Source organism: Gymnoscopelus microlampas (assembly GCF_963454915.1).
Source record: "Gymnoscopelus microlampas genome assembly, chromosome: 7".
Taxonomy (NCBI): domain Eukaryota; kingdom Metazoa; phylum Chordata; class Actinopteri; order Myctophiformes; family Myctophidae; genus Gymnoscopelus; species Gymnoscopelus microlampas.
Window position 1 is genome coordinate 25,663,256 of NC_139944.1, and position 20,718 is coordinate 25,683,973.

At 41.8% G+C, this 20,718-nt stretch overlaps 1 protein-coding gene across 1 annotated transcript in view; it reads left to right on the forward strand.

The window, feature by feature from the left end:
• cdh22 (cadherin 22) overlaps positions 1-20,718 on the forward strand; it is a gene marked incomplete at its 5' end in the record, with an annotated part of 105,699 nt that overhangs the window by 49,267 nt on the left and 35,714 nt on the right. The window contains 1 exon segment of the mRNA XM_084061520.1: positions 8,633-8,754. Coding sequence (XP_083917646.1) covers positions 8,633-8,754 — 122 coding nt within the window.

The window sequence follows — 20,718 nt, forward strand, 5'->3', positions numbered from 1 at the left end:
CACACACACACACACACACACACACACACACACACACACACACACACACACACACACACACACACACACACACACACACACACACACACACACACACACACACACACACACACACACACACACACTGTGTGTGTGTGTGTGTGTGTGTGTGTGTGTGTGTGTGTGCGCGTGTGTTTGTGTGTGTGTATAGTGTGTGTGTGTGTGTGTGTGCGTGTGTGTGCTCATTTTCAGCAATAATAAAAAAGTCCAATGCAAAAATCCCATAGGCTTTTTTGTTGAGGGAACCTACCAGGAACTTCCTCGTTCCGCCTACAGAAATACATCATCCCAGGACCACTCTATGAAAATAAGTCTTTTGACTCCATTATTGGTAGATTATGTAGAAGTGTGTATATTTTAATTTGTCAAATAAACTGAATCAATCAATAATCACTCATGCTCACACCGAAATGTGCATGTTCCCACACATGCATGCACGTGTGGGCATAAGTGCCCCAAAGGCGCACATACATACAGAGTACATACACATGCTGCATCCACACACTGACAACCGTGCGTGTGCAGACGGAAGTTTTGACACGAGAGAACAGGCGTAACATGCCATGTCCTGAGTTTTTCCCCAATTTAATATTAACAGCTGCTAGCATCTCTTCCTGGTGTCGGTGTCAGTGACAAGCAGGAAACAACCTCTCATCTGTTCCTTGCTCCTCTCTCTGCCAGAGAACAAAAAGCCTCCTGTGTACTGCATGGTTGTCACCTTTAACAGCACTGTAACTAGCCACAGTACTCCTACAAATCAGCCCTCTGTCACCATAGAAACCTAGCGCATAGGCGAGAGTGACATATCATTTTCCCCGGACCGATAGCAAGCATGATATCACCTTGCAAAACATTTTTATTTTTATAGTTTTTTTTACATCCAGACAGGTAGGCGGAAGAAGGAGCGTCACCCTGAGGGCAAAAAAGATACCAAAGTGGTTGGAAAGTCTTTATCTGTTGCATGTTAGTGTCATTTTCCTACAGCGGAATACTTTTCCGTTATTCCTTGACACATTAGTTTGAGTCCCTTCTTTCTCTCTGCTCTGCCTCCGTATGAATTGCATGCAGAGACGTTGCAAAAGGACACACTTTTCTCTTTTTAATTAAAGTTTTATGAATACAAAAGGGGAGGGAGGGAGAACGGGAGATGATGAGGCATGGCTCAATTGAACAAAAACCTGGAAAACAGTCAGAATGAGAGATCAAATTAGTTATGCAAAACCCAGAATGAGTCACGCGGCATTTAGACTTTGGCGAGGGCCTGTGATGAGTAATTGGAAGGCTCTGTTTGGTAGCGCCATGCAGATGAGGCTGACGGAATGACGCGTCATGGCGCTAGAGCCAATGACCTTGGTGCATAATCACTCACATCAAATGGTAATTTTGTCAAAAGGTGTGATGACTCATACTTGCATCTCAGTGTATCTAAAGCCTACTTCAGACCAAATATTTGCGACGAAACCGCTTTAAACCTTTAAACCGCTTTTAACTTCATTGTACGACAGTGTCGCACACCAACAATAACCGATCTACAAGCTCACATATTTTGTAGATCTGCTATTTTCGGTACGTGATGGAGCATTCGTTGGGGAGGAAAATCGCCGCTGCCTGAATTAGCCCTTAGACAAAAAAATGCTGATCCACTTTGACTGAAACCCTCCTGTCACTTATATCAGAGCTGTAGAGATGGCATGTCAATAGATTACTTTTGATGCTAAAACTGACTCCATCTGCTTTGGAACGCCCTACCTGTCGACCTAAGACATGCACAATCTGTGTAATCTTTTACATTTTTTCTGAAAACCCATCTCTATGCTAAGTCCTTTTCTTAACATCTTGCCATTTTTTGTTTCATTGATTATAAGTGTATGTGTCTATTTTACATGTTGTGCCTACTGTGTGTTTCATTCACTGATCTTTTGTCATAGTTTATCTCTAATGCTTATCATGTTGCTCTTTTACCCAGCTATGTAAAGCTCTTTGTGACTATGTCTGGAAATGTGCTATATAAATAAATTCATTATCATTATCATCTGCAAGAAATCCAACCAGAGACTGTTTTCTTAGGAAAGTTGAGTGCATTTAATTGCCAGATCAGTCTTATTTTACTGAGTAAATTGTAACATTTGCAATGATTTGTTGGCTTAGAAGCCTCAGTAGGTTAACAAAAAGGCTGGGAAAGATTGTTAAACTTGCCTGAATACCATTGGTAATAGCTTGAATGATCTTGCCAATGTTTATCAAGTCAGAGCCATTCAGAGGGCAAAGGCCATTCTTGTAGACCCTCAACACTATTCATGTTTTGACTCCTGCCATCAGGGTAGAGGTACGCTTTTCCTGGAGTGGCCAAATCAAACAGATAAGAGATAATTAGTTCCCTTGACTTTTGAAATTCTAAACAAAGCTGTAGGACTGATGGAATCTTTTGCTTTTGGTTGCTCATTGCAACTTCACTATGATGATCAACTGTACAGTATGTTATATGTATTTATGTCTTAGGTTATTTTATGATGTGTATTGATTGTGTTGACTTCAGTGCAGGCGGGTTGTGAAATGGCTTTAAAAAGAAGAAGAAAATAGCAACAATAGCCTATCTAAGAGCTCACAACACAACTTGTAGAGTTTCTATTTACTAGACTAGACAGGTGCCCGTTGGGTACCGGCATATCGGGAACGATGCAAGTTGGGAACAATGCAAATAGGGAATGCTGCCCCCCAAATCTCTATATCTATCTGTCCTTGTCCCGGTTCTCGAGATACGTGGATTATAGATGTACGTACAGAGATTCCCTGCATTTATTGTTAGATTATGTATATACATTGAATATATATATATATATATATATTTTTTTTTTAATGTTTTCATATATATTATCTTCTCCTTTCCAATTGGGCCTTTTGCCTACCCCCTGGGGGCTGTCGTCGCCTCTTTGAAAACCTGTGGACTAATATTTTGCAAACCAAACTGTCCCTTTGGGACAATAAAGACTGTCCCATCCAGTCCAATTCAATCCACATGACCTCGTTGTCAACAGCTCTCAGCTGGTGCGGAGGATGAGGCCAAACCTCCATTTGTAGTTTTGAAGTGTTTTGTACAGTACATTTGAGTGTTAGCTATGGGATTCATTTGGCTGTTGCTTCTAATGAGAGACGTGGAGTGCCACTGCTACACGTCCATTAAGTTCCCGGCACTCAAAGCTATATGAAGAGCAACTCATTGACTTTACCATTCATTTGGTCGCATTGTGGAAATTCATAAACACTTACTGACATAGAATAGCTGTTGTCAACTGAATTGCCATTTTTATTGTAGCTGGTCTAGTGCCACAGCTCTTTTTGTTAAGCCACAAAGACTCATGTGCGGTCACTCCTACAGCTTTGATTCCATGATGAGGTTATACAGTTATATAATACTATATTGTAAATACAAAATAGTATTTATAAGGTTCCAGTGAATTAAATGTAATTGGGAAAGCCATGTCAGCTGTCAATTTATTAGGAAAAGAAGGCAAAACTCGAGACCTAATGTTTTAGATGCCGACAGCAATGTGTGTAGTACTGGAGTTGGCACACTTATGAAAAATGTCAGTAATACTGTGTAGTCTGTGCATGCGCATGACTGGGCTTTCTTGGCTCTACAGAAAGACCAGCAGCAGACAGATAGACCACATTCATACCCTCATTTCCCTCCTGACCAAAGTGACATTTTAAAACAAACCGTTTCCTAAAGGCGAACCACTTGCTCGCTATGCACGTCTGCTGGGTGCACACAAACGCGCATGCGCGCACACACACACACACACACACACACACACACACACACACACACACACACACACACACACACACACACACACACACACACACACACACACACACACAACCCATGAACGCGATGACACACACAGGCGCAGGCAAGCGCAATTCACTGCTGGAGAGATCCACTATACAATTTCTATGAAAGATACCCAGCAGCTGGCGAGCGCCGAACAGACATTGAGCACGACAGTAATCTGTTTAAATCCTTTATTCTACTCCTCTATCCGAACACAGAGTTAGAACAGTGCTTCTTGGAGCAGAGAGCATTGTCTCCGAGGATATAGATTTTATTGTTCTATAGTGTGTGAGGACAGGGGTGCTGGTGTATTTTCTGGGGGCTTGGGTGTGTGTGTGTGTGTGTGTGTGTGTGTGTGTGTGTGTGTGTGTGTGTGTGTGTGTGTGTGTGTGTGTGTGTGTGTGTGTGTGTGTGTGTGTGTGTGTGTGTGTGTGTGTGTGTGTGTGTGTGTGCGTGTGTGTGTGTGTTATTACTACACTTGCAAGGGTCAAGTGTCCCTACAACTATAGTAACATTTTAGAAGTAGACATTCTAAGGACAAAATGTACTGGTCGTCACAAGAGAACAATTTTTATGGTTTAAAATATTTTTGTTTCATTAAGGCTTACAAATACAGATTCTGGTTGGGGTTAGGGTAAGGATTAGGCACGTTAGAGCTAGGTTTAAGGGCTGGAGTTACGCCTGATGTATACTAGTTGGGCGCCGGTGTTGCGTACCGAAAATAGCTACAAGCTCACAATAGATGTACAATACCTACAACCTCACAACATGTCGCAGTGCGACACGTTGTGAGGTTATAGAACAGCCATTTTTGGTGCACAAAACCGGCACACAATTCATAGTATAATTCAGGTTTTAGGGGTTAGTGTAAAAAAAAGAGTGTGTGTGTGTGTGTGTGTGTGTGTGTGTGTGTGTGTGTGTGTGTGTGTTTCAGGGGGTTGGGTGGTGCAGGGCGGGGTCAAATTAGCTGAAAAGATATCCCTGCACTGTTTCATCCTCCCATTCAGAAAATATATTACATCTGATGACTAACAATTTTCCCTCTCTACCGGCGGGGGCCGCGCAGCAGCAAAATATGAGGACTAAATTAGAAGAAGAAGGAAAGAGATATCTTGCACTGGAGGAGCCCTCTGTCCATTTATATTCCTGCTGCTCGGGAAAAAAAACAAAACAGTCTATTAAAACCCTGCATTGATGTGAGGATTATGCTATTAGCGGAGACCAGGATTCTCATTAGCTGCTGTGCTGCTGCTGGGCTGGTCTGTACAGTCAGATAGGGAAAGACTATTCCTCCATTGGTCTGCCAATTGTGTGTGCGTGTGTGTGTGTGTGTGTGTGTGTGTGTGTGTGTGTGTGTGTGTGTGTGTGTGTGTGTGTGTGTGTGTGTGTGTGTGTGTGTGTGTGTGTGTGTGTGTGTGTGTGTGTGTGTGTGTGTGTTTGTGCGTGTGCGTGCGTGTGTGTGCATGTGTGTGTGTCTTGCAACATTTGGTGTTAATTTTATTTGTACAGTATGTTGGTCAATCTCTCATGGCTAATACTTTATCGCATGACCGCGTCGCTTTCGGTTAATCAGCTATTTTCTCTGAAGACGTACATTACAACCACGTACAAATCTAACTTTACTCTCTGCTTAGCTTTCCGATTGACCGCTGCTAGTCTGTCTGTCTTTCTGTCTTTCTAGCACCAGCCTGGCTGACTGGTTATCTGTTTCAGCCTCTCTTCTGTTACATTATCATCATTTTTTATCTGTTGATCTATCTGTCTGTCACCATGTCTGACGCTATAATCTGTTTGTTGTCTCCGCCAGGCCGAAAGGCATGGCGAGAGAGTATGTTTTACCCCCTGTCCGTCCGTCCGTGTGTCCGTGTGTCCGTGTGTCCGTCCGTCCGTCATTCGATCTGTCTGTGTACAGCTAATCTCCGGCACCGTTGGCTTGCTCGCAGCCAAACTGTGCACACACAGTCCCTGGATACCAGAGCAGAACCTCTGCCCCAAATTTTTCACAGGGGCCTGTTATAGCGCCACCAGGAGGCCGATTTGTGGAAAACACATTTTTTGACAGTACTCCTACAGATTTTGTCCAAAAATCCCACAATTCGGTACACAGTATCTCTATAGTCATTAATCGAAACGGGTCTTTCAGATTTCTCATATTCCATCCCGATTGGCTAAAAATGTCTTCCAAAGTTTGCAGGAGTGCACCGTTTTGAACAAAATGCCTCAAATCATAAACACAGCATGCAATTTCCATGAAATTTTGCACGCACATTCCCATTAGGCCGAGGAAGGACTACCATTTGAAAATGTTCAAATCAGCCTCATGGTGGCGCTATAACAGGCCGATTCGTGTTTTTACCTATAATTGCACCGATCTGTGTAAAACTTTGTATGCACACTCCCTATAGGTCAAGGAAAAACCTTTGGCCTGCATTTTTCACATCTGCCTTTTATAGCGCCACCAGGAGGCCGACTTGTGTAAAACACATTTTTTTATATTACTCCTTCCAATTTTATCCAAATTTCACGCAAATCGGTACAAATGATCTCTATAGTCATGTGATCACGACGGATGTGTTTGATTTTTCATATTCCATATTGATTGGCTAAAATTGACATCTAAAGTTTGCATTATTGGCTTGTTTTGAACAAAATTCTGCAAATCATGAACGCACCGTCCAATTGCGCTCAAACTTTGCACGCACATTCACACTATGTTGAGGAACAAATGCCACCCTTTTAACATTGGCCTGTTATAGCGCCACCAACAGGTCTAATTTAGCGAAACACATGTTTTTAACAAAATGCCTCAAATCATGAATGCAGTCAGTGTCCGATTGTCGTGCAAGGCCTAAGAAGAAATGGCACCCTTTTCACGTTGGCCTATTATAGCGCCACCAGGAGGCCACAATAGCCTACCTGACCTGGCGGAGACCTGTGCTCCGAGGAGCACTTTTTCTAGTTTTTTATCCGTTGGTCTTGCCTCTTTGCTTATTGTCTGTACTTGTTCTGTCAGCCTTCCATGTCTTCATCTACATGTATATTATGTGCCAGATTCTCTGTTGCTGTGATCCATGATTTATACTTAGTTGTGCGCCAGAGATGTGCACTTGTTGTGAGCTTGTAGATCGGCACACTTTTTGGTGCACAACACCCACGCGCATCTCTGTACAGTATAACGCAGGCTTCATCCTCTCTGTTTGAAAGTGCTACTCAAAGTGCATTAAGTACATTAACCACATGGTAACAGCTGTTGGTTGTACACCGTTATACACATAAACTATACTGTAATTAGGCAGCATATCTACACCCTGTGGTTATTGCAATTAAGGGGTGATCGCACATAAAGAAAGCAGATAACTTATTTAGAGGAGAATGGGTTCTCTGTTTAAATCTCCCCCCTCTTTCTCGCTCTCTCTCTCTCTCTCTCTCTCTCTCTCTCTCTCTCTCTCTCTCTCTCTCTCTCTCTCTCTCTCTCTCTCTCTCTCTCTCTCTCTCTCTCTCTCTCTCTCTCTCTCTCTCTCTCTCTCTCTCTATTTCATCTGTGGGTCCCAGGCTCCCTGCTGTACTGGTATTTTCAGCAGCAAAATGGAAACTTTGTCAGACATAATCATGCGATTAACAATGGGAATTAAGATTCAACGAGTAGTACAGAGCTAATTTGAAGTGGGTTTTGATTGCGCTAATTAGGCAATATTCTCGCCTCCTACGTTTAAGACTGTAGCCCATTAAGCAGTATTTAAGTTGTCGTGTGTGTTAACTAACTGTATTCTATTATTGCACTGATTTTGTAACCCCATTTTTTTACACCCAGTGCCAATTGTCTATGTAATCCTGGGCACTACACTCCCTCTGCCAACCTAGGGAGGCCAGGGCCGAGCTCATGCCTCCTTCAATGCATGAGAGCCAACTGACCTTCTTATCACCTGATAGGGGAGAGTTTCCCTGGTTGGACGTAGCTCGTGGAAGGAACACGTTATTCCAACCAGTTCCCTTCCCCTCCATCAGGCGCCCCGGTTGGCCAGGGGGAGGCAGTATAGTGACCAGGATTACTGCATGTTTTTGTGAGGGTACCTACCCTAGGAGACAGGGGGAGAACATCCAAACTCCACAGAGTCCCACCGGCCCATTGATTCGACCGGACCCGTCCCTCAGAACAGCGGCCCGTCGGAACAATGGGCCGTCGGCATATTGACGCGGACGCACTATTTTCTCCATTATTGGATCGGGCTCACAAGGGCGAGCCTCAATGTGGTGAAATGACACTTTATTTCACATGTTATGTCAATGATCCTATTTGGTTGGCCCAAAAGTAAATGGTGTGGCTTGGTACTTCCCTGGCTAATTATACACATTTTTGTGTCTCGGAAATCACTCATTATTTTATCAAAGATGAGATTGAGAAACATCCGTGGTGGCACTGTAAATGACAAAATCCCAGTCTCCATCACTCTTTTGTCCTCTAAGTCCCCTGCAGTATGGGGAAGAAAGCTTGCGAGGTGCATTGCACCTTAAACCACACGAGACCTTTGTTGTATTGTAGTAGTGGCTGTGTGGTGATTGCAGTGATGGTAGTAGAATGATTGCACAGTAAAATCCTCAGTGTTCACTGTTCAGTTAACCATTTGCTACTCTGAGAGTGCCAAATTGGTTACATTTGTACACTGTCAGAGTTAAAATAACACAGAGGATTTCCTTTCAAATTAAAATAATAATCTAAGCAGTTTTATCTGACCAGTACCATTCCATTGTCTTCTCTAGATAACCAGACCATGATGTCCCACTCAGCAGTCAGTATCCGTATCCTGGATGTGAATGACAATCCTCCGGAACTGGCCACACCATATGAAGCTTCCATCTGTGAAGACGCCAAGCCTGGTCAGGTAGGTTTTTCAAAATGGAACCGAATCGTGATCGCTCGGTGAGTGTCCTAGGTGCCTTCGGTTCCTGTGTATATCAAAGATTCAAGATTCAAGAAGTAAATAAGAGTACAATTATTTGATTTTGGTTCCTCAACACAGCTTTGTAGCAGCAAAAACTAGTTAAGATAAAATAACATACTCAAAGTGAGGTAGGCACTATATAGACATGTTTGATATACTTAATGGAAGATCAGTTAGTGGCATTACTTTTATTCAAATAGTGATTAAACACTACAAACTCCAGTTATGTTATGTCATGAGGGAGTAATTGAAGGACTGTTTTGGAATTTGAGCGTGTCATAAGTCAACCTGGCTAAAAGCATCAGATGAATTGCTCAAAATGTAACATTCAGCATCACAGGCTGAAATATATTTGCTATACTTTATATTCATTATTCTGTGAACAAAAAAGAAAAAGATAGCAACATAGATATATTTGGTGTTTCTGAGGCAAGTGATAGGAAATTGTCGCTGTCGGGTGGAAACCTTGTATGTCCAAAACGGTTTTGCTTATCTCTTTTTTAAGAACCTGCGTTCCAATGGATCCAGTGTAATCATTATTTAGTCACAAGGTGTTGTTAATACTTTTCATTGGTTAAATATGCATAAACCCCACAGACACACTTAACCACTTTCAAAATCTTTCAAAAATAGAAAAAAGATCTACAGCGAAACAAAAAAAAAACGTACAAAATTGAAATATGGGAGACACAAGGTTTCTGACGAAATGCAAAATGCTGTTTCTGGTGAGGATAATATGTCTATCGTATCGGCCTATGATGAATCATTTCAGACGTTGTACTTCAACTAGGGTCTTGCCAGATACCGGTGTTTGGAGAGCAATCACCTTGTCATTGATATTCCTTCTTCCTCTTTTGTTTTCTTCTTACTACGACAGCCAATCACCATGCCTCTCTTGTCAGAACTGTTTCATTATCGCATGCTCTCGGTTTGGCCCATTTTCAATTGGACAGCATGATCTATCTGACACTATGTTCCAGAGGCAATTTAGAAACTCGGCCGTTGGGCGCAGGTACAATTTGCCAAAGTGTACTTGAGCCAGAAAGTGGGTTCCCTGTTTTTTTTTCCCAAACAGGAAGATTTATTTTGTGGGTTTCTTGATGCAGGATGCAGGTTAAAAGTCAGATGGGTGAATACTTCACCGATTTCAATGTTGGATTTCTGTATAAGTCAGCAATATGGTTGGTTTAAATAAATAAGGCTTCCGGGCATCTTGGTTTCCAGTGTAGGGCAGAGTGTTAACGCCTGCCAAAGCTGTTGCGGCGTGCTATTTCACAAGGGGATTGCTACGCAAAACATCGTTCAGTATTTCATCTCTTGCATACTACATTGTACATGATCTATCTGCGAAGGATGCACAAAATTCTGCACAAATCATTTCAGAGGCAGTTCATTACAAATACATGACCTGAAAGTTCTATTTTATAATGTTTGGTTTAGCTAAATCACAAATTAATGCAACTTAAACTCCTGAATAAATTTTGCGCACAACATTATCTGACACTGTTCAAACGGTCCAATCTGCAGAGGTTGTCTGTAAAACAGAGGTTCTCAACGTGCGGTCCGAGGACCCCCAGGGGTCCTTGAGGTGGTTCCGGGGGTCCCCAGGTAAATGGTTGGTAGTTAGGAACCAAATGTACCGTTAATATGGTTAAACCCTCTCAGAGTTTAAATAACACTGTAGATTGGGGTCCCAGGGATAATAATCGTATCAAATGGTGCCTATAATGCATATCAAATTGAATTCCTCGAGAGGGTCGTTTAAGTGAAAAAAAGGTTGAGAATCACCAGAGGGCGTCTCCTTACAACACAAAAACATTCAGTCTAATCAGTCTGAAGAACAGTCCATGTGTAGTTTAATTGTTTAGTAGAATGTACCTCCCGCATCCTCCCACCAATCACCTTTAGGAATGGACAGAGTCATTACGGTATTTTACTCTCTGTACTTAGTCAACAGGCCCGGGGCTCAGTTGGACCCAATTAACATTTGCAGAGCAGAGGAATAATTAAAAAAGCAAGGCATTAAAGTGAGGCCTCCATGCTGGAAGCTACATTTACATGTGTAATGAGGCTTAGGCCTCCCCCCTTCTTGATCCGCAGACTTTTTTTTACTGCTTATAGCCCCTCTGTGCCTTCACAACCCACCACCTGGCTGTGCCCCCCCTTGAACATTGTCTGGGTCTGATCTCGCTCGCTCCCACCTTGCTACCTCTTCCATCTGCGAGAGGCCACATTAACCTTCAACTCCTAATCATACAGAGACGATTAGTCTTCCGGCAAAAAAGGTTCCTTGTCGTGCTCGCGAAAGAAAGGTTTGTTAATGTTCTCATCAGAGAGGAATGCACTTAAATATTTCACCGAGTAATTATGGGCCAGAGGGAGAAATATCTGCACACCTGGAGGTACGTTAGGTGTTTATGAAGGGGGTCTGTCTGTCTGTCTGTCTGTCTGTCTGTCTGTCTGTCTGTCTGTCTGTCTGTAGCTGTACAATCTGTTTTGTACTTAGTGTCTCAGTCCTGTGGTCTTTCCCTCTCTAACCCTGTGTTTTTCTTTTAATATATATTGTTCTGGGGAGTTCTGTCAAACTTGACTGCTGAGATTGAAAATGTGTTAGCCTGGGGTCAGAGACTTTCCAGCATTCATTCTCAGCCCTGAGGGAATGCAACCGGCTGAGCCTTTGAGAAAACGCCTTCTCCTCCATGTTGTTTTTCGTTTTAATTATATAACAAAAGCTAATAATAATGAAAAATGAGACGGCCAGGCGTATGTTTTAGAATGTAATAATGTTTTAGATCCAGGATTTGCCTTGTGCAGGTGTCTGTCTTTAATGCATCAGAGCTGTACAGTAGCAGTTTATTGTTTCTCGCTCTCTACCGTGGCAGGGATAGGGTTTTATTTTTATTGATCGAGTTCCAACCCTCAGGGAAAAATGAATCACTGAATCAATCCATTAATGAATTACTCCGGCCATATAGACCCTTCAGTGCTGGGTGAAAACAAATCTCCCCATAGAGAGCGACAGGCACCAAATGAAGTCATGATAAAGTTCTCTTTTAGGGGAAAACAGACCACTGCGATTTTTCTCTGCAATGTTCTGATGCTTAATTTATGCTCTGTCATATGATGGTGCCGCACAATGAAAATAGCAGATGTAAAAGCTCACAACTCGTTGCAACCACGGCACGCTGTGAGCTTGTAGATCTGCTATTTTGGTTGTGCGACACTGTCGTACGCAGAAGCATATCAGGCTTAAAACGGTTTCGCAAGTCTTTGGTCTAAACCATCTCCACCAAGCAAATGCCACGTTTCTTGGTAAAACTGACATCATTATCTAATTTTCTCGTCTCATCATATCTCAATGCAGAAGCATGAATGGCTAATGAATCTCCGCTGTCCATTAGAAATTTCATGATTAAGAGACGGTGTATCTGACCGTATCTGAGAGCAGAACAGCTTTAAGATCTGTGCCAGGTTGATGCTATCTGTTTGATGAGCATGTGGATGAAATATATCAATTAACATGATGATGTACGTTGCATGGTAAGCCTTTGTCTTGACTATTTATCTCTATAGGGCATTAAAGTTTCAATCCATAACTTTTTCAGTGAATAAAATATTATTTTAACCATTTAACCCCAGACCCCAGTGCAGACCACCAAGGGTCTGTGTACTTGGCCCCGTCCTTTTTTCCCTGTACACCAACTCTGCTCAGCGAAAGTGCTATAGCTGAATACCCGGCAAATTTCACAGAGTGTTCGCTTATTATGACATGCCCAGAATAGGGAGACAAGCATTCGTGTGGCTAACCATTCTGTATGTTAGCGTATGTTAATACAATAACTAGTACAACTGCGTTGGTTGGAGGTGGTCTCCCTGCTCTTCTATTGAGACATTTAGAGGTTGGACCACTATTGGTTGACAAGAGGTATTGCATGAAGCTCAAAGGGAAATATCTTGCTTTCCCAAATGGACTCTCTGTTATAGCTCAACAGTAGAAATCCTGGCGCTCGCCTGTGGGTTCTGGGTTCGTATTTCGAGTAGGACATCAATCTTACGAATTGCAGATTCAAGTCTTGGATCAAAACAATAAAACAACAGTGATAATAATATTGATAATGGTGATAACAATACTATGCTATCGGCTGCCATTCTGAAGTGCTTGGATGTCTGCTGTTTTCTATAATGCTCTTATTTATTCAGTAAATGAGGCTGACAGAGGCAGAACCCAGAGGTGCAGGCATCAAGCAGCAGTCAGCAGTTGTTTGCTTGTAAAATAAGCCATTTTGCTTCAACTCCCCAGAATGCCATTAATCAGTTTGGAAACATCGATGACGTCAACATTCCCAGAAGCACGCCAAATTATCCTCATTTTTCTTTCATCCGCTGTATAACTCCGGCTGTTCTTGGTGCTGTGCATGTTCCTCCCCTGTACCCATAGAAAATGCACTTAGATTTTGATCTTGTTGAATTTGCTGTCTTTTAATTTTTAATTTTGGCATGTCATTATAGGTGACAATTTTCATCACAACTCGAATAAACCAGGTCTAATAAAAAATAATAATAATAATAACAATATGAGAGATGCAGTGAGTGCTGTATTAAATACATGCATGTAACACATCACTCAGAAATAAACATGCTGTGGTACAGTACATGATGTCAAACAAAACCCAGCAGGGATTATTCATGATAGTGCAGTACTTAAGTATGACTAATTAGAAGAAAACTCATTTATTTTTTACCCAAAAATCATTGTAGTGCATATATGTGGTGAATGTTAACTGTCTGAGGGGCCCTTTGCCCTGCATTCGGAGGCCAGTATTATGCAAATGACCTTCCTATGTTGTTGTTTGTTCTGTGATGGAGAACAAAAACATGTCTTTCTATGGTGTTTTTTTTTTCTTTTCTTTTTTTACATATCCATAGAGTGGAGGTTGACACTGTTTGCTGCTTTTGTTTGGATTAGTGCTGTGCAGGTCAGCTCTAACGTCAAGCACACTGTTTGCTATTCACCCACCCAAAAAAACAACATCTGCACAAACCCTGCATTTCAAAAATAATGAACCAGATCAGTATGAGACCTTTGTTATAAACACAACTTGCAGTAGCCTAAAAACAGGCTATGTTCCAAAATTTTCTTAGAAAAATCTCTCTTGCCACGGTAGTGTAAACACAACATAACAGCACTTAATTAGGCCAGAATATAAAATAATGTTGTCTTTAAATTAAAGTGCTCTTTGCTCAGCAGCTTTTTAGCAACTTTTCCTTTTACTTGCAAAACAAAATTGCCACGAACTCACTAACAAAGTTGAGTCTGCAAATCAGCAAGTCTAACAAACTAACTAACACAAGTTTTCACCGCATAGTTGCTTAGCCTACTGTACTTCAACTGATCTTTCTTTGGAACAAATATTATCATTTATTGTAAGCAAATAAATAATATTATTTGTAGAATATTGTTTTCTTCTGCGTCCTTGTGCACAGTGCAGAAACACAATAGCATCCACTCTGCGTTCACTAGCAACAATTTTGTTTTAAGAACACAGGACTCTTTGATATGAGTTTCATGCTAATGGGGATTTCTTTATGCACCCAACTGCGTCTATTCAGAAAATATATTTTTCTTCAATCGTTTGGATGTATAAACTAACTATGAAAAGCAGTAATGACAAGTGTACTCTCTTTCCGTTACAAAAAAGCATGACAAATAGGTGTACAAGAAACCCCCCCCCTCTCACACACACGCACACGCGCACACACACACACACGCACACACACACACACACACACACACACACACACACACACACACACACACACACACACACACACACACACACACACACACACACACACACACACACACACACACACACACACACACACACACACACACACACACACACACACACACACACATTTTACCCTCAAAATCTTAGCCTGTTTTCAGATCAGCCATGAATTGACTGGGCTAATGAGGATCTATCCATTGACTCCTTTCCTGTACCGTGTTATCACCCAGTGTCGCAAGTGGAGTGTCAGCTCCGCGGCTCAGCTCTAGGTTTTCGGTGGAACCACAGAGAAAATTAGATTAGCCTAAGCCTTTTAACTGCGTTGGGTTTGATCCCATTTGAGGGGCTGGCAACACAGCGTATTCTGTTTGTGTTTAGAGGCAAAGCGCATGCAGTGGGAGATGGGAGAGGGCTGCCTGAGAAGTGAATAAAAGGCTACGGTGACTGAAGCTAAGCAGCTTTAGCTCGGAGACACAGTTCAAGCCAGGGGCGCGACACATCGTGGCAAATAGCTTCTCACCTTTTATTTACGCGGTGCCTTTTCAGGACTCATGCGGGTGGATCTTCAGACATGGAGAGAGTAACGGAAAGAGACGTTTTCAGGTGTAGGGGGTGCCACGTAGAGCGGTGTAGCGGACATGGCGTAATAACTATGGGAAATATTAACGATAATTATGAAAATATTAAAAATATTTTCTGAAAAATCAAAATATTGATTTTCACCAAAAATTAAGGAATTGCGCAAATTAAGGGATTAATTCGCACCTCAACACAACCATGAAAAGGGCTACGCAAGAATCTTGGACACAGTAATGATGCATGGGTTCTGGTTAGAAAATGATTGGAAATATACTGCGTTGAAATCAATTGGAAAGGACTTCCGTTTATACCAAAATAAAGTGTTTATTAAGATAAATCCTATGTAGATATTAAAACAACCAATGAAATGGGGAAAAGAACAATAGATCAATAACTCAAAAGATGATGAAACTGGTTAAAATCTCAACAAAATACAAAATCACAGATCTACAGTTCAATCAGGTCAAATCAGGAAATGGCCACATTTTGATCTACTAAAGGAGAAAGAGGGATTAAAGTCATAAAAGAAAAGAGAAAGATCAATGACTAAAAATAGCTAATCTACCCTTACACTACACTCAGGTTGCCACACCACATGTGAATGCATTATGCTCGCCTGGTCCATTGGGATAGGAGAGGAGATGATTCCATTGTCTCTGGGGGAGAGACCATGAGGCGTTGGCTAGCAGGTTTTGCTAGCATCCGGCTACCTCACTGCGTCACGCAGTTCTTCTCAGTCTCCACTCAACTTGGATTGAGGAGACAGTATGTGTGGCTTTTGTCCCACGTGTAGAGAGGGAACAGTTGGTCGTGGGCATCTGGTAGCGGTTCAGCAGTCCTCAGTCTCCATTCAAACTCGGATTTGAAGAGACAGGATGTGTGGCCGAGGGCCCACGTGTAGAGTAGAGGGAGCAGGGCGGTTGTTCCGGGTCAGCAGGGCATCTGGCTTTTGCTGGCTGGAGAGCTGGACGTAGGCTGTTGGCTCTTCTCATTGGGGGGAAGGAGGACTCCGATCCACCCTTGTAGGAGAGAGAGAGGCACGGGGGAATGTTCACCCCGGAGAGATCGTCGTGGGGGGGGACGTGGCTATCGTCTGCCCCTGGGTCCTTTGAGAGCGTTGAACTGGGAGCCACCCAGCATGTAGAGCAGGAAGAGGGGACTTGGTCAACCCTTGGATCGTCGAGAAGCGGTGGAAGAGAGAGCAGCGGGGGACGGTGTCGGCTCGTCACCCCGGATTATTTAGAGAGTGGGAGAGGGGACTCTGTCGACCCTCAGGACATCAAGCGTGCAGTGGAAGAGAGAGAGAGAGGGGTGTCCTCATCTCATTTATAGGTAGAAGGGGGAGTCTTCTTCTTGGTCACACTGGAGGCGTGTTTGGAGACAGGCGTGTGGAAGGCAACTTTCCTTACTACTATGAAAAACTAAACTTTTCTGCTAATTATCTTAGGGACTTCTTATTAACACATTTGACTGGATATTGGGAATCACAATGAAATTAGAATTCTCTAGATATTAAACATGACGGCATTATGTCAAATAGAAAGCAGGTAAGCATCAAAGTGTAATTAGCATGGAAGCATTTACATTTTACATCACCAAAGTTCATATTATTGTAATGGTCATAATACAGGACAATAAATATATATTTTGAAGTCACATAACATACTACGTAAGTCAATTTATTCAAAGTTCTGGTCGCTCCTTGTATGTGTGTTGGCCAGTTAGTGTGTGTGACACTATGGCAGAAAGCAAGACATTCTTTTGCATGTCATAAAAGTCTCTGGTTCCATCCTTATCTGATGCAGGATATGGAGTGAGGGAGAGAGAGAGAGAGAAAACCAAATAGTATCTGTGTGTCTTCTGGCAAAGACATTCCATGGGGCAATAAATGTTTGTCCTTATCTCAAAGCATGCAGTCTCTATTAGTGGGCTTGTTGGAGTTTGTGTTTCCTCTGAAAGGAGGGGGGGGGTCTTTTATGATGAACCCCCGGGTCCCTTTGGTTATGAACTAAAAACAATATTAATTTGCTTTCTATGTTCACACCTGGCGGCCTCGGCATTATCATTACAGACCTCCCCTTGTTATCAATGTCAGACGAAACGGAACGTTGACGTCACGACCTTTGATAACACAAAAGAAAATGTGAGAGGACAATAATATAGAAAGCATAGCATTTGCATTCACATGTCAATGGCAACTCTTTCATTAAGCTGATCTAGTGACCCTGGATCCGACTGCTTGAAAGAAAATTGCCTATTAGGCATTGTTGTGTCCTATTTTCTGAGAGGTTTTTAGGATAATCACAAACACACCAAGAAAACATTATAAATCAGAGAACAACAAGGGCAAACTCCTAATATATATTGGGGTATAATTTTGAGGAGTAATGTGGTAGCACTTTTTGTGACTTTTAGATGTGAGAGCTCGTAGTTGCATGAGCCCTCTTACTAATCTCTGCTTTTGTGTACCAGAATTCAATTTGAGCAGTGAGCTCAATTTGCTGACATGAAAGGTGTCGCTTCATAATACAAAATATTCCATCCGTTTTTCTTTTCTACCACGGCTTGCTGGAATATATATATATACACGGGGTGACCTTTTTGGCTTGGTTACACAAGAGCAGATCGGAAGTCCAACATGAGTGCTAATTCTCTGAAAGAGTTTGGTTGGTTGTCCACTAGGGTAAATCCTGATTTACTTGGATGATAAGGAAATGGATTAGTTCTAGCCTGGGTAATAAGTACTTACTTCCTGTTTAAGACAACCAATTCTTTGTAAGAGGTACAGGTTAAAGTTTGTATGGTTTTTAACTAAGGTTAAGAAGTTGCTGTAGATTTGAGAACCTATGTAACAAGGGTCTTGCTCCTCCCCTTAGTCATATCCTGTGTGCAGAGCCAACAATTTCTATATAGCTGAATTGACTGAACAACACTACAAGTCTTAGTTAGTCCAGTTCCTGTTAACTGGGTTCTTGTAGCAACCATCATACATCACTATCAGTGTAATACACTTTTGGTAGGGCAAAGAGAGGAAATCTCACTAAACGTGGGTGGAGTTACAGTGTACCTTGTTAATAGCATGCTTTTAATCCACCTAGGGTTAGTAAACTATTCAAGCACACAAACCAGACAGTGTTCATTATCATAGAATGACTGAGGAGGTTAATTAGGTGAGACACAAAATGAACTTGTTAAGCGCCTTGGATAGAGGCCCATGTTATTTTGAGTAACCTGATCTACCCTTTATGAACACATTTGACTGTTGACTCTTTACTATTTTACTAGTTTGATGGGGTGCATTATACATTAGTTTGTACGCCAATGCAGTTTTGCTGCATGTCTATAAACATTGCAACCTGTTAACGCAAATGTTTCCTTTTAAACACAGGGCAGGTCACCTTTGGGTTTGCACAAGGAGACACAAATGCACAAAAAGTTTAAAATTTGACAAAAAGTTTGAGACCCCTCTGCGCAAAAAGTAAAAATTTTGACAAAAAGTTTTAAATTTTGAAAACAACAGATATATATAATCAACACATGCCTTCAGCTATTTCTGCCGGAGTAGCACTAATAGTGATGTGGCGATGGTTTAATGTAGACACTGGTGTCTCAAGTTATGGTTTCAGCAACCTTTGTCAGGTTTGTCTTAACCAATGGCCTAGCTGGGCACGGGCACTAAGTAGCTGTGACTTATATAGCACATTGTCACTTGTTTAGGGAGAGATCAGAGTTTTTGTTTCAGTGTGTTAACTGCAACCATACTACAGTAAAGAACTACAAACATGGCGACCTCTAATTAGTTACCTAAAGTCAATATGTCTATTTGGGCCCCATGCTGTCATGGCTGTTGAGCCTTGGTCCATTGTCAAATAGGTTTAGTTAGAAAAGAATTTACACATGGTCTTGGGGTCACCCTGGGGGTCTCTCAAGATATCATTAGATAGGCAGAAATGATCACCTTGTGACAGCATTCAGCACTGCTGTCCCTGAATTGTGTCTAACAGACTTGATCAACAGTTGGCAATCTTAGGGTGATATCATTGTTTATGACTGACCCCCTTGATGAGGAGTTGATGAGTCACGGAGGCCTGACGTAGTGATTGATCAGCGCCGCATTATAATGTCACACCTGAAATTGCCAAGTTTTGTACCACCTAAGGGTTGGGGTCTGTGCAGTGGCTTAGCATAGCGAGCCACTAGGTAGACATGGGCGGGAAACAGAGTACCAGTGGTCAGGGTGTCTGCGTAGACGTGGTGGGTCCCCTGAGGGCCCACATTGTAAGTTACGAATAGCAAATGGCACGGGATTAAGACGCCACGTGCAAAATGTCAAATGTGCTTAATCTATTCTGAGCTTCAACCATTCATTAAGCTTTTGACCCATAAGGAGAAGAGCTTTATTGACAGGAGCTACAAAGAGGGAGACAAAAAAAATAAAAATAATAATACTAATAATAATAAAAATAGCACTAATGCGTGGGTTCAATCTTAATTGGACATAGTAACGCTTTGATTAAACCTGTTAGCCTTAGCATAGGTCGTCAGTATCATCGTACAGCGCCTAATCTGAATAATATTGATACTGAACAGTTGCATTAACAGATGCATATGGGAAGGTATGAATTGGATTCCATAAATTGTTCAACTTGACTAACAATAGAGGATTCATTCTGGCTCAAGCCAAGATACCATAGTTGACTATAATGTTGTAATCACATTATGTAAAGTCTAACAAATCGAATGCAAGTATATTAATCCTGGACGGATCATTCTTTGACAATTTGTTTAGGACTGACATAATTGTATTCTCAAATTGGAAGCCCAACCATAAATATTTGGTAAAGTATAATATGTAGTATATAATAAGGATGTTGTTTATTTAGGGTTACAACAAATAAACAGGAGGATATACTTCCATCCTGCTTAAAATTGATTTTTGTACACATAAATTTGTATTAACTTTGGTCAATGATAAATTTGGTTGGATTATACAACATGCGGAAAGTCCATGGCATTACCTGATTGAATGTTTTCATTCAATGGATTATAATAATAATGATAGGTAATGTTCAAAACTGTTCCCACTTCATCACAGTCCAGTATCAAAATTATAGTAGCAGCAGAGGTACCATTTAAAACTAGATTGTCTGTTAGATTCGGTTTCAATCCCTCCGTTCGGGAGACACTCAGATTAAACACACTGTGGCCTTCGCCCTGTCAGTCAGGAACAGGTAGAAGCATGTGTTTTAACTAACACCCTGGTCAGCTTAGCAGCATTGACAAAGCACTGCAGCCAGGGGCAAACAATATAGACAAAATGTACATCTTACAGCTGCGTTTTGGGACAGATAGCCAGAAAGTGGCTGGAAAAGCAATGCCACCTTCACGCTGTGAGGGAAGGTGGGGAACACTGTTTTGGCGTCAATGGTGCGTGTTACGACCTTGGGTGTATAGGGATTACAACTAATTTCAATCAATTATGAAACCACAGAATAAGCGTGTATCAGTCTGCAAAATTTTCTTGGAGAGCAGG